Below are 13,688 nucleotides of genomic sequence, written 5' to 3' on the forward strand. Positions count from 1 at the left end.
CTGTTAAACAAATTGTCCTTAAGGCAGTCGCAAACATCTTATTTTTTCTTGCAAAAGAGAACAACTTCTGAACATTCAAAAAAGCTATCATAGCCATAGCAATACACACACATGCACACGCACACACATACAATTATTTTATGTATTTAAATGTTTCTTCTATGAGAGTTTTGGACAGCCCCAGACCATATTTCTTTCTCTATTCTAATAGATGCTGTTTTAGACACTAAATTTTAAAAATATTTAGTCTGGGGACTAGCAAACAAGGCTCACAGCAATAACAATTCTCTTAAGATCAAAAGAGCTAATTTTCCATTTCCTGTCTATTCCCTGACCACTATATAGTTAAAAAAGAAATATTAACACCTGGCTTACCAATTAAACTGAAGTTGGGGGTCAGGGAAGGGGGGTGTGGAGGGAGGCGAGAGAGGCAAAAGGAGTGACTACAGACAGGAAAAGGTGGAACCTTTTTAAAAAATGTCAAACCATGTGTTTAAAAAGTCATTTCAACAGAAAGGACTAAGAGAGCCGTTAGATCGCTCTTCTACTCAAGAGCCAGGAGGCAGCCCAAGTCCAAGGGCTTTTCCTGCCATACTGATTATCCACAAGGAAAATTTTGAAAAGAGCCTTCCAACATCAAAGTTAACAACCATCACAGAAAGTGAGGCAGGCTTTCCCTTTCACTCTGCAGCCCACTCCGTTGAAACAATAGGAATATGAATGAGATAATGACCGTGCGTGTTTCAGCAGTCTGACTTTTATTGGCATGAAATTGGTACAAATATTATCAAGCCTGATTCACAAATGATGACGGTGTCGTGATGCAAACATTAGGGGACAATTCTGTAGATGCAGAATTACAAAGGAACCATCCCCACGTTCTCTTACTACTTGTGATAACAGGAAGAAAAAGAAGGCAACACGAAACAATGTCACAGTAAGCAGAGAGAGGTTCCAATCTACGTTCAGCCTATAAAACTATCCTGACACCACCCGGCTGCTTACTTCGCTGATTATATCCAAAGACATATTTGAAAGCAAGAGTGAATTAAACAAGGAGTTAGAAGGAGACGGTCCTCTCAAATCTCTAAAAAGAAAAAAGCCTCTGATGGAGAGAGGAGGGAAGGGGGAGGAAAAAAAGCAGTAAACAAGTTGGATCATCTTATTTCGCCCTTCGGAGAATGTCTGCACAAGAACGGATCCCTAGTTTAAAAGTTTAACCCACCAAAAAAATGTTTCTTTTTCTCTGGACACTTACAGAGAAAATGAAGAGTTTGGCGAAGGGAGCCCGTACTGTCTGCCTTTGGATTTCCGTCTTCTTGCTGTAGATGGGTTCTGGCTGTTTCTGCGAAGCGGGGGTTGCCGAGTGGTAAAAAAGATGTTTGAATAAACAGGAAGTACTGTGCGGCTGAAGCACACTCGAAGAGAAAACACACTGGAACATTGCCCTTTGTAGGCAACCTCAGGGAGGTTTGCCTCCACAGTAGCTGGCTGGGCTCTCACTAAATGACAAAGAAACCACAAGAATTCCTCAAGTAATTCTTCAGTTTCAAAGTTGAAAGATCAGTTGGAGCTTGCAGGTAATTTTCAAAGTTGCATTTAGCACTTAAAGAAATCTATTAATGCCACACGTATCTAAACCGCTCCAGGTCTGCAAGCAGCGACACAGCACACGCAGTGTGCCCTGGCTAGACCAAGCCCTAGCCAAACACAGCTCATTCACGCAGACAAATACACACCAACAGGGTTTCGGGAAACCTGCTCTTGAGATATTTTTGTGGTGACATTTACATAGGCAGGATGCTTTAAAAAAAAAAAAAAAAGAAGAAAATTCAGATTTTGCAGACTTTAGAGGATTTTGTCACATGTATTTTTAAAGAACATATCGTCCCGTATTCCAGAGATATGCCCTGGATCTGGCTTTGACTGGCTGTCCTTTATATTTTCTTTCTCCACCATCAACCAAACTACCTGTTTATTTCCAGATGCCTAGCTTGCCTACTGGAACACTCCTTAACTCGCCCCAAAATGATCATCACAGTCCTGTCTTCCGTCACCGGAGTAATTCAACAGATACTGTAAAGAAAAGTAAACTGGTAAAGGCACAGCAAGTCAGCTTGAAAAACAGGAGGAAGAGTTGAACAGCCATATTCAATAACAAAAAAAAAAAAGGAAGAAAAGGATTCCTTCTGAAAATGTATTGCTCTTGTGGCAATGTTCTTCTGCCACGAAAGCTACTGATTTGTTATTTAGAGTGGAATGCTGGACTGTCTGTCATCCAGGTGCTAATACTCGGCTAAAATAACTCATTGGGAGCTGTCAGTGGGATGTTTACATAGGCCCCAATCTTTTCTTCATAGAAGGAAATTTTTTACTGGAATTCATCTTCTTTTGATCTCACATTCAAAGCAACGGCAGCTTGATAGACATTCAAGTCTGAAAGCAAATCCAGACGCTGAAGATAAACCGCCAGAAAATGACAGGCAGAAGCATCTAAAGCTTATAAAAATGAAGAGAACAGCATGTCGCCTGAGTATTACAATAGCAGAAATCAAGAGACATATTAGGTGGAACTGATCAGCCACAAAAACAGTTCAAAAGGCAGATCATAGAAACAGAGGACTAGGCTAGGGGGAGAAAAATGGGAAAGATCTGGTTTACTGCCTCATCTCCCTTCTGAGCCTCACAGTGCTTCCACGCCTGCCTTCTCCACTTTGGGAAGGGGTGGAGTATCCAATGCAAATGTTCCTCTCTAACTCAGCTGGTCCAGTTAGAGACCAGGAAATGATTTCCTAGCAATCCATTTTCAAGGGGCAGGAGAAAAAGGCAGACTCTTACCTTGCTCAGTGTCCAACATGCTGCATTTTATTAGCATCCCCTGCAGCTGCTCTGCGTTGCAGTATCAAAAGGCACACAGCCTGGGCGCCATGAAAGTGGGCGGTCAGGAAAACCATCTCTCAACAGAAGAGCTATAAGTAGTTCGAGATGGGGCTAGAGAGCTCTAAGCAGTCCAGTTCCCTAAAATGGCTAGTTATGGAATGAACACAAATGTTCCAGCCTCAGTCACACAAATAGATGTTGTTCTGTCCTACAGATATGTAACAGCTCAACACCTAGTAGCTTCTAAGCCAAGTAGGGCAGTTCTGTAAAGGAATTATCACAACTTTCTTAGAGACATGCAATTAAAAAAAAATAAAGCCTCTTATTTTCATTAAAGTCAGTGCATACAATGAAATAGTAATTATCCCAACAATTTTGTTCTTAAAGCTGTTTGTTAACAAACACTGAATGTGAACAGGCAGCATCAGGTTAAAGGGCAACAGAATTCCACATTATAATTTAGCCCGCGGTTATTCCTGATTGCAAGCACCCTCTGGGACTGCAAAGCAAGATCTTCTTTTGCAGCACGCTTGGATTTTTAAAATTAGTGCCCCTCCTTTTTTGCATAATAAACCAACATTAAAATATGGATTAAAAAATGTACAAGCCAATTTTTAAAAGCTGTAATCAGTTTAGCATTTGCCTTGTGCAAACGAGTCCTGGGTAACTAAGTTACAAACGCAAAAAACAAACAACACAAACAAACAAAGCCAAAGCCCTACTGGATTCTAAGAGTGTTTTTTCAAGATACCTCTGCCATTGCCTATACAGCTATCAGATGTGCTAAAGTTGATGATTTCCCTTTGAACTGTACTAGTTCAATCTGTGAAAGTCACCATGGTTGTTCTCTAACCATAAAAAAAAGGCAAACAAACATAGTTGCTCTCAACACTAACTCCAAACTTCCCTCAACTAAATATTCCGTGTTGTTGCAATTGTTAGATTTACAAAAAACACAGAAAGGTCTGTTGTGAAAATGAAATGCAAATTCCCTTATACATTATAAAATATGTTCTTCCTCTACAAAGAATGCCGCCACCACCGCTGTGATGCAAGGAGCAGCAACACTCCACTTCTCATGGCCATTGGAAATCTTTTTAAAAAAATCTGCCACGTATAAAGACCTTCATTAGTATAATTAAATGACTGTTGGGTTTTTGTGATATAAACAACTTTTGATATGTCATTTAAAAACCTCATAATAACATCATTAAAGAGCCACCATTTTTAATAGAGAAATTGTCTGCTCAGGGCCATGGAACAGTCGTCTCGCTCTGGGCCTCTTCCTCCTCTCCCTTTCAGACTTCTGCTGGACTTGAATGTCACCATAGACCTTGAATCCTTGAATGTGAAATGGCTTCACGCTAATTGCTCTAATTGCTTGAAGATGTGCAGGCAGGTGAAACCTGATCCCTGTGGCCATTGTAGACCAAGAACAACACGGGAATGTTTACACAGTGGTTTGATTTTAATAGACAGAAGGGCTGAGTTTAAGACAGCAAAAACACAGCTAATAGGTGACCTCTTAATGTAGTCCTCCTCTAAATAAAAAAAAAGGACACAACAAAATACAATTTCATGTTCTAAAAGGCAACGTCCTAAATACCAAGGTTATTTGCTTGACTCTTGGAGTTGAGTACACGTTACATTGCACCTGACATTTTATACCCGAAAGTCTACCCCGAGTATGTGTGCGTGTGATTTTTTTTTTTTTTACTTTAAAACAAAAAAGCACTTTATGTGTCAGTCAACTTATAAACAGATTATGACTCTATGGTATTTCCTATTAAGTGCATTCATTTAAATTTTAAATTGAATATGTTTCACAGCTGTAAAACTCCTCGTCCCTTAAACGGAAGGCTTGGGTGTCTCCTTGTTTATTCCTTTGCCTCATCTGTCCCCACCCCCATTTATGGAATTCTTGACCCTTGTCCATTTCTTGATTGCAGTTGAAGTTGAGCCCAAACCCTCTCACACTGGTGCTTCAGACATTTGTCTAAAGGCTTTCAGTATCTTGTTTCTTTGTTGCTGTGTGGGACTGTGGTCTGCTTCCACCTAGACAGACGAAGGTGGCCATAAGAGTGGCCAAAATATTTATTCAAAAACAGTGGTTATTCTCCTTCATGTTTTAACAATTTGGAATGGACACCAAGGTTTAACGATGGCTCCCCAGGGCCCTCTCTTAACAGGGCACAAATGTAACCAAGGCTAGACAAGAAATACATGATAGCAAGGTCAAGAGAAAAATACAGCAGCACCTCCAAGGTATCATTAACAAAAGGAAACCCACAAAGGTTAGGGGAAGTGTTAGGTATTGAGATAGGTAGGTAGGTAGGCAGGTAGATAGATAGCTCAAGGATCCAAATGTATAGGAGCATTTCATATATAGCCAAGGAAATACTGCCAAACAGAAAATGAGAATGAAACATATACTACAGTAGGATAAATGCGGCAAAACAACGGAATTATTTTAAGGTTAAGCTGGGCAATTAAAGCCAATGATACACCTTGTAAATGAGAACAGAGAAGCACGAAATACCCCATACAGCTGCTGCTCTGCCAAGTTATGCTGTATATTAACTTCTGATGATGAAATACAAAATGCAGCAGAAAGAGGGGAAAAGTTCTCTTAAAGCTACAAAAACTTTAACTATATAAGTTAAGTAATAAATACAGGCCCTTCTTTTCCTGGACTATTTGTCTCCCTGGACACTGAAAGACAAAATAATGAAACAAAAATAACTGCATAGAACCTCCCTTTGAATCACAGCCACCTCACATACATTTCCAGACAATCCTACTTTCTTCTAAAAGTTACAATCCCCGACCAGGCACAGTGGCTCACGCCTGTAATCCCAGTACTTTGGGAGGCCGAGGTAGGCGGATCACGAGGTCATAAGAGATCGAGACCATCCTGGTCAACATGGTAAAACCCCATCTCTACTAAAAACACAAAAATTAGCTGGGTGTGGTGATGTATGCCTGTAGTTCTAGCTGCTCAGGAGGCAAAGGCAGGAGAATCACTTGAACCCGGGAGGTGGAGGTTGCAGTGAGCTGAGATCGCACCACTGCACTCCAGCCTGGCGACAGAGTGAGAGTCCGTCTAAAAAAAAAAAAAAAAATTATAATCTTCTATTAAGAAGAAATGCCCTTCCCTCTGAAAAAGGAGGGGGAACCAATAACCATTTGTACATGTAAAGATTAAGTATAAACCAGTCCAAGCCAGTGAGAGGAACACAGAGGAAAAAAGTAAACATGCCCCTACCCCCTACCCCCAAAATAGTTCCCCTTTGAAAGTTCTAAGTGGTGAGTGCCTGGTACCGAAGGCTGCCCTGTTCCTTGGAGGGGTCAGCAAAGCTATGCTAAACTGACAGGTTCAGTTTACAGCAGGCCAGAACTTTGTTTGGATATACTGGCCTTGTTCACCGCCAGCTTAACAACAGATGGCTAGAAAACTTTCATTATGTTGCACAGGACTGAACTGCAAACAACCCAGAAAACTGTGAAAAGTTTAACTCCCTCTGAACCAATGTGCCAAACCAGGGCCTGCCCAGAGCCAGTGAACCAGCTTAGGGACAAGGGGACTGTGGAAGTGATGGTTAAAATAACACCGCCCAAGTCAAGTCAAAGCACCTTTCCAGGCTCCAAAACGTCAGAGACCCACCCAAATCTTTATTTAACTCTTCAAGCGCCAGGCCATATAAGGAGTTGCATTGACCATGCCTTCTTTAGTTTTCCAAAATGTACTGGCAGACTTTCCCTCCCTTTGGAGAAAGAAAATCTTACTCCAGACAATTCCCAAACCCCAAGCTCCCATTCTGCCTTTCCGTCTCCTGGAAGTTGGGAGCACAGGACCAAATTGTCTTACCCTAACACCCAGAGTTAAATATGATTTATCTAAATCTGTTTATAATTTAAATATTCATTAAGTAGATTCAATCACATGAACCCTAATATCTCCTAATGCTCTGAGACCGGTTATAAATGCACCTTTGGAGGTTTAATTCAATTGGCAATCTGAGAAGTCTTATCACTGGAAATGTATTATTTTCATATTATTCAAGAAATGAACGAATGTGTTTTCCACAAATGTATTTTAGAAGCTACCCTTTCCTGTTATTGAAAGAAAATTGTGTTTATTACTCCTTTAGCATAGTGTAAACTCATAAACGTCAACAGAGAGTACAAGGAAAACTGTCAACTAAATATTGTTTCCTTCATGAGCTGTTCTTCCAAGTCAATTACGCCTTTCAACTTCTGGGGCATTGTATGATAAACTGGCAGTAAAAATCATTCACATTAATATACCATGGTGCCTTGCCTGCAAAAGGTAATTAAAGAAGTAAATGACTCATAAGAATAGACATATTAGCTGCAAAATGAAAGGCAACTGAGCTGCCACATAAAAATATGTACCATTAAGATACTGCATTTTCATATTCCTGTAATCAGCTTCAGTAGACTAATGCTTATTTAATCCAGTTCTGTGCTAAGTCCATCAACAACTGTTTTTTGCTGTTTTCTCCTTGACTGAACATTATGAGAGCAGGTTTAGAATAAATACTGCAATGAGATTTTTGCATACTCAATTGAAGAACAGGTTTTTACATTTTAAAATCTATTTTTCTTTCTCTGAGAAATACAACATAAAAAAAGATTACTGGTGGAAAAAACTATATATGTATATGGCTAGCTAGACATGTCCCTTCAAATGGCAGAACATTTCAGCGAAATATTTGTTTCCATATTCACTATTTCTGACCTGTACCACTATCAGCATAAGGGTGTCATGCCTCCACTTGCCAGATCTCAGCTTCCTTTATGAAGCACTCCCTTTTGTTAATAATGTCTTCCATTAGCGTTAGCAGGATGAGGGCAATTTATCCTTTGGCAGGGATGGAAAGAGAAGGCAAGATATGAGGAGGGGGTTAGTGTGGGAGGTGGTGGGAGAGTATCTCAGACATGCCTCGTGGCCTCTGAGTCCTTTTCCTTCCAGGGTGTTAGCTACCTGACTGGATAAACCCTTCTCAAAGAGAAGCGAATTGACCCTCAAAATAACTGCTCTATTTTCCAATCTCCGGCTTTCCAACTGAAATTTTGCTCTCTTCTCCACATCCCTTTATATTTCAGCACATCCTTGCCAGCCCAGCCAAGCCACAGCAAAACATGCTCCATACAGTCTGAGATTTTTCACTTCACTTGCTCACTTCTTTGCTGCGGGAACCTTGATCTTAACCAGTGAGATGGATCCACCATTTGTACTATTAATATTTTGGGGAACACCAGATGCATGAGGTTTCCTGGAGGCTGAAGAAATGCCTGTTCTGATTGTGGAAATCAGGGCTCTTTGTTGATAACTGATGCAGCCTAAAGCTTTTGTGGATTCAGTTTGGGAGTTTTAGTTTTCAAAACTCATGCAGCTCCTCCAATGTCAGCAGTGAAAATCAGCCTAGGATATCTCAACTTCTATCACGTTTGTCAACAATTCACCCACCTTCAATAACATCCAAATGCATCTGGATGGTGCCCACTAACCTATCAAAAAATCCAAAAGATAATTTTTTTTTTTTTTTTGGTGCAAGACCATGGGCTTTCAATAAAGGTAAAGTTCTAGATTTCTATACAAGTTGTGCCTTCTCCCCTTCCCTCCTCCTATGAATATACAAATCTCTTTGGCTTTAAAACTGATCAGCACCCACCAGCCAGGCCCTCAAGGGCAGTGCAGGATGTGAGGATGGTCCTACAAGGACCCTCCAAGATTTATTTATCTTTTCACAGTTCTTGAAACTGTGGCGAGCCTCTCAGATTTAGGCTGGATCTCTTCTTGTAATGTATTATTGCCTCAATGTTCGAGCAGACACCACACGGAACCACAACTAATGAGCTCTAGTCCTTTTTCTAATTAAGGAACAAAGGTTCCTGTGTGCGCAGAATGGTGACGCTGTCTGGAGAACACACGTGGAGGAAGAAGCGAATGCTTCTAATTGCCTCAAAATGGGATTTTTAATATTTAGGAACATAATGGGATCGGGAAATAAGAACATTTCCAACATCCTTTACAAATAAGCCTTTACAAAATATTGTTAGCTGTTAATAACACATCATTATCAAAAATGGAAAGCATGAATACAGTGCATGTAACCTTTGTATTCACGTGAATTAACCTATATGTACGAATACAATGATACATGAATTAGTTTTTAAAAATACATTAAAAAAAATAAAAGGCCCTCCTTTGAAAAAGAAAGGCGAGAAGGCAGCTCCTCTGAGCCTGATATTCCTCAGACCTTAGCAGATTAGGATTCAAACATGTAATTAAGAAAGATAACCCCAGTTTTTATAGTAATTAGGGGCTGTGGGAAATAGGATACTATCTCTCAAAAGTGTTACAAATATACCACACTTCTAAATAACCTGCAATGCTTGGAAAGTATACTCACTACCAAGGGCAAAGCTGCTATGCAGTGAGGGAACAGTAAATGACAGACTGGCGTTCAAGTCCATTAGCTGCTATGTGATAGGAGCACATTCACTGGCACGCGACCTGTGAAAAATCTTAGATCTCTTTAAATCTTTGAATTGGATTACTGCATTAATTCTTAAGAACTGCAATCCTTCAACCAAGTCAAATTACCCTCATTAACAGTGGAAAAACTGCCTCTGCAATAAGTTAAAGAAAAAGATATTTATTACCTATAATCACTTTCACATAGTTCACCTAGAAATATGATGAACTGATGCCAACAACTCTGAAAATGGCATCCTGGTTTCACATATTAATTTGGGTTAAAATTAAAAATACAAATGCAAATATTTGCATGCTATTTAAAATTTTTTTCACATCTACAGGAAATTTTATTTTATGATTACAATCCTCAGATAAGAAGTAAATAGCTCCATTTTACAGAAGGGGAAATTGGGGCATACACAGAGATACAGAGACAGTTGTCTAAGCTTTCCTGGGCTAATTGGGGTAACGCAGAGTCTCCTGGTCCCCTGTTCTGGGTTCACACTGTCCGAATTAAACCAGAAATTCAGACTCATAATGACACTGTAATACAATGCACTGACTTCTCTAAATCAAACTCAGTGCGTTAAAAGGGAGGCAAAATAAATAAGAAGATAGGAATGCAGCTTTAAGTGTAGAAATGATAACCACAGTAAATACTACAACAGAAGCTGCCTCAATTCTTCCATCATCACATTTGCTATTACTGTTTAACCTGCCTTGAACATTCATTGAATTTAGAGTGATTAAAAAAAAAAATGTTAATTGATCTACTCTGCCCTTGTTACTCCCTAAAATGGTCTCACCTGAAATGTGATGACAGCTTGACCGACTTTGAACAACTTTGGATACTTTACGGGAAATGAACTCTTTGAAGTCCCACTGACTCTGTTCCTCAGCTCTACGGATATTACTGCTTTGGTTCTATTACTTCCCAGCACAAGCCAGGGCAGGAGAATCCACATCCCAGGTAAGCCAACCAAGTGGAGACAGGGTTGGGCACAGGTAAGCCAGTCTGCATTTATGGAAACAGGCTCTTTTGATATTATGTGTTAAGGAATGGGAAAAGGTGAACAGGTAGAATTAGCTTACCAGACTTGATATGAATCAATACTTCTAAGCAGCCACAATAAAATGCTAACTGGAGTTCATAATAAAACCCAGGGACTACAAGGTTCCTAGGTGCCTCTGAATTTAAAACAAGATAAATTCTGCTCACGGTGGTTGTATGCAGAATGTGTTTATTTCAGCCTAAGATTTTAAACAAAGTAGTCCTCACTTAATATATGATAATAAAAATTAATTACATAGAATATCATCTCCACTGATCCTAAAATCTACTGTAACGTTTTTTTTTAAGGTTGAGTACCCCTTATCCAAAATTATTGGGATCAAGTGTTTAGGATTTCAGAGTTTTTAGGATGTTGGAATAGCTGCATACACATGGTAAGACATCTTAGAGAAGGGACCCAAGTCTCACCATGACATCCATTTATGTTTCATATACACCTTATACACACAGCCTGAAGACAATCTGATACCAGACTTTTGATAATTTGGGGCATGAAACAAAGATTTGACTGCGTTTTGACTGAGACCTATCACATGAGGTCAGATGTGGAATTTTTTGCTTGTGGTATCATGTTGGCACTCAAAAAGTCTGATTTTGAAGTACTTCTGGTTTTGGATTTTCCTGTTAGGGATTTCAACCTGCAACTTCCAAAAGCTCTGTTGTTAAGATGAGCATTTCAATTCTACACCAGATTTGCAGTCATAGTTAATATAGTCTAATAATTGTGAAAATAGCATTTATCAGTCTCACTTTGTGTCAGGCATTTGTATTCGCTACCCCTTTCAATAACCTTTCAAGGTGGGAATTATCATGCCTATTTCACAGGGAAGGAAAACAAGGTGGTTGACTATCTTGCCCAATGTCACACAGCTTCTAAGTAGGTATTTAAATACTGTGACTGTCCGGAGGTGAAGGTGAAGCTTGGGGGAAAATCAGAGAGAAGAACTTTTCAAAAGAGGACTGTGAGAAAGCAGACGCATCTGTCTTGGGACATTAAAAAAATCTGTCAAGAAGTCAGGCATGAGGCAACTGTAGTCCTAGCTATTCGGGAGGCTAACGTGGGAGGATCTCTTAAGCTCAGAAGTTTGAGGCCAGCGTAGGCAACATATTAAGACTTGGTCTCCAAGAAAAAAAAAATTGCCAAGAAACTGTGATCCAGGCTGGGCATGATGGCTCATGCCTGTAATCCCAGCACTTTGGGAGGCCAAGGCGGGTGGATCACAAGGTCAAGAGATAGAGACCATCCTGGCTAACTTGATGAAACCCCATCTCTACTAAAAATCCAAAAAATTAGCCAGGCGTGGTGGCGGGTGCCTGAAATTCCAGCTACTAGGGAGGCTGAGGCAGGAGAATCAGTTGAACCCAGAAGGTGGAGGATGCAGTGAGCCAAGATCACGCCACTGCACTCCAGCCTGGTGACAGAGCAAGACTCTGTCTCAAAAAAAAAAAAAAAAGAAACTGTGATCCAAACATCAGACTGTCCAGGACTTGGAAGACTCATCACACACCTCCTTTCCAGTAACACTGCATGTTTTGAAGGACGATACAAAAATTCTTCTTTGGTTCTACCATTTGTAGAGTCCCCTCCCCCACTTTTAAGAGCTTTGTGACTGTCTATCAGGTACTTTTCAAACAATAAATGCTTTAGCAGTGACCTCATGGTTAACTTGGTTTCACTACTCAGGCAACCTTTCAAAACAAATGTTAAAGTTAACCATTCTACAGGCACCAGAACATTAGCTTCTATTTACACATCAATTAAACACGTAATTTTTGGTGCCTACTTTGTACTAAGCACAGTCTAGGCACTGGGCCTAGGAGGGAGAACAAGATAGACCTGGCCCTTCCCTTTCTGATACTACAGTCTAGCGGGAGATAGAGTAAGACACCAGCAATCAACAAATCCAGAATAATCAGTGAGACACTATGAAGGAAGCCTCAGAGAACCTTCATTAAAAAAAAAAAAAATTCTCATTTTTAACCTACTCTAGATAAGTCCATCAAGGAATTCATTCATGAAGAGGTGATATTTAATATGAAACCCACAAGTAAAGAAGAAATCAAATAGCCAAGGAGCAGAAAGAAGGTTCAAGAAGATGGAGCACAGAGGCTGAAAAGAAAGCATGAAACAGTGCTTAAGAAATGAACTTACTGAATTGTTAGTGAAACAGAATTGTGTTGCTCAACTAATCCTATGTCTACTTTATTCTTCTTCAACCCTTTGAAGGTAAACAGAGGTATACAGATTACAAATATGCTTTCAATCAAATGACTTAATAAGTACAAAATGCGTCATGTTGACAAAAAAAAGAAAAAAAAAAACCTGTAAAAACATTAAGGAATTGATGTAATTACCACTGAAAACAAATACCTTGGAGGTGGCCCTTGTTCCTGTCAATGTGTGCCATTTTTAAGGCTGTAATGTCACGTGGTAGGCAGAATTCTCAGGTGACCCTTACATTCCTATGCCTGGTATAACACACCCCTTCCCAGAGTCAATCATGCACTAATCCAGGTGCTATGTGAAGGGGTTTTGTGGATGTATTAAGGTCCCAAATCAGCTGACCTGAAGAAAGAGAGATTATCTGAGTGGGCCTGATGGAATCACATGAGCCCTTTCAATTGCAGTTTAGAGCCCAGAGATAGAGGAAGTCAGATATTCTGAAGCACAAGAAAGACTGATGTGCCCCTACTGGCTTCACGATGGAAGAGACCATGTGGCAAGAAATGTGGGTAGACTCTAGATGCTGAGAGCAGCTGCAGGCTGACAGCCAGCAAGGAAGCGGGGACCTCAGTCCTACAGCCAAAAGGAAACGGATTCTAGCAACAACCTGGATGAGCTTAGGAGCAGATTCTTTCCCCGAGCCTCTCAACGAGGAATCAGTGCAGCTACCACCTGCATTGCAGCCTGCCTATTCTCTGAGCAGGGACTCCATTAACAGTGCACCTGGGCTTCTGACCTACAGAACTATGAGCTAATCAGGAGGTGTTTAAACTGCTAAATCTGTGGCAATTTGTTATGCAACAACAAAAACTAACACACGCAGAAAAAGAGATGAAATCACACTGCCTGCGTCTAAAGTTTATAAAAGAGTTTCTCTTACTCAATGAGTAAGAACCCAGATGGGAGGGAGGCGGGAAGAGAGATAAGGGGGCAGGAAAGAAAGGGCATGGCAGGGCAGGGCAGGGCAGGGCAGGACAGGGCAGGGCTTACATTCTGGTCCCACA

General features: G+C 40.3%; 1 protein-coding gene across 17 annotated transcripts in view; it reads right to left on the reverse strand.

Moving 5' to 3' along the window:
- Window positions 1-13,688, reverse strand: part of FOXP1 (forkhead box P1) — a 639,577-nt gene that overhangs the window by 176,564 nt on the left and 449,325 nt on the right. For 5 of the 17 annotated variants that reach the window (XM_033210439.1, XM_033210436.1, XM_033210426.1 and 2 more), the window contains exon 1: window positions 1,259-2,064. The exons of the other annotated variants lie outside the window; for them this stretch is intronic. In XM_033210439.1, coding sequence (XP_033066330.1) covers window positions 1,259-1,444 — 186 coding nt within the window. In that variant the 5' untranslated portion in view covers window positions 1,445-2,064. Of the gene's footprint in view, window positions 1-1,258; window positions 2,065-13,688 lie in introns of those variants that run through there. 17 annotated transcript variants of the gene reach the window in all.

The sequence above is a fragment of the Trachypithecus francoisi genome, unplaced genomic scaffold (assembly GCF_009764315.1).
Source record: "Trachypithecus francoisi isolate TF-2019V2 unplaced genomic scaffold, Tfra_2.0 Lachesis_group0, whole genome shotgun sequence".
Classification (NCBI taxonomy): Eukaryota; Metazoa; Chordata; class Mammalia; order Primates; family Cercopithecidae; genus Trachypithecus; species Trachypithecus francoisi.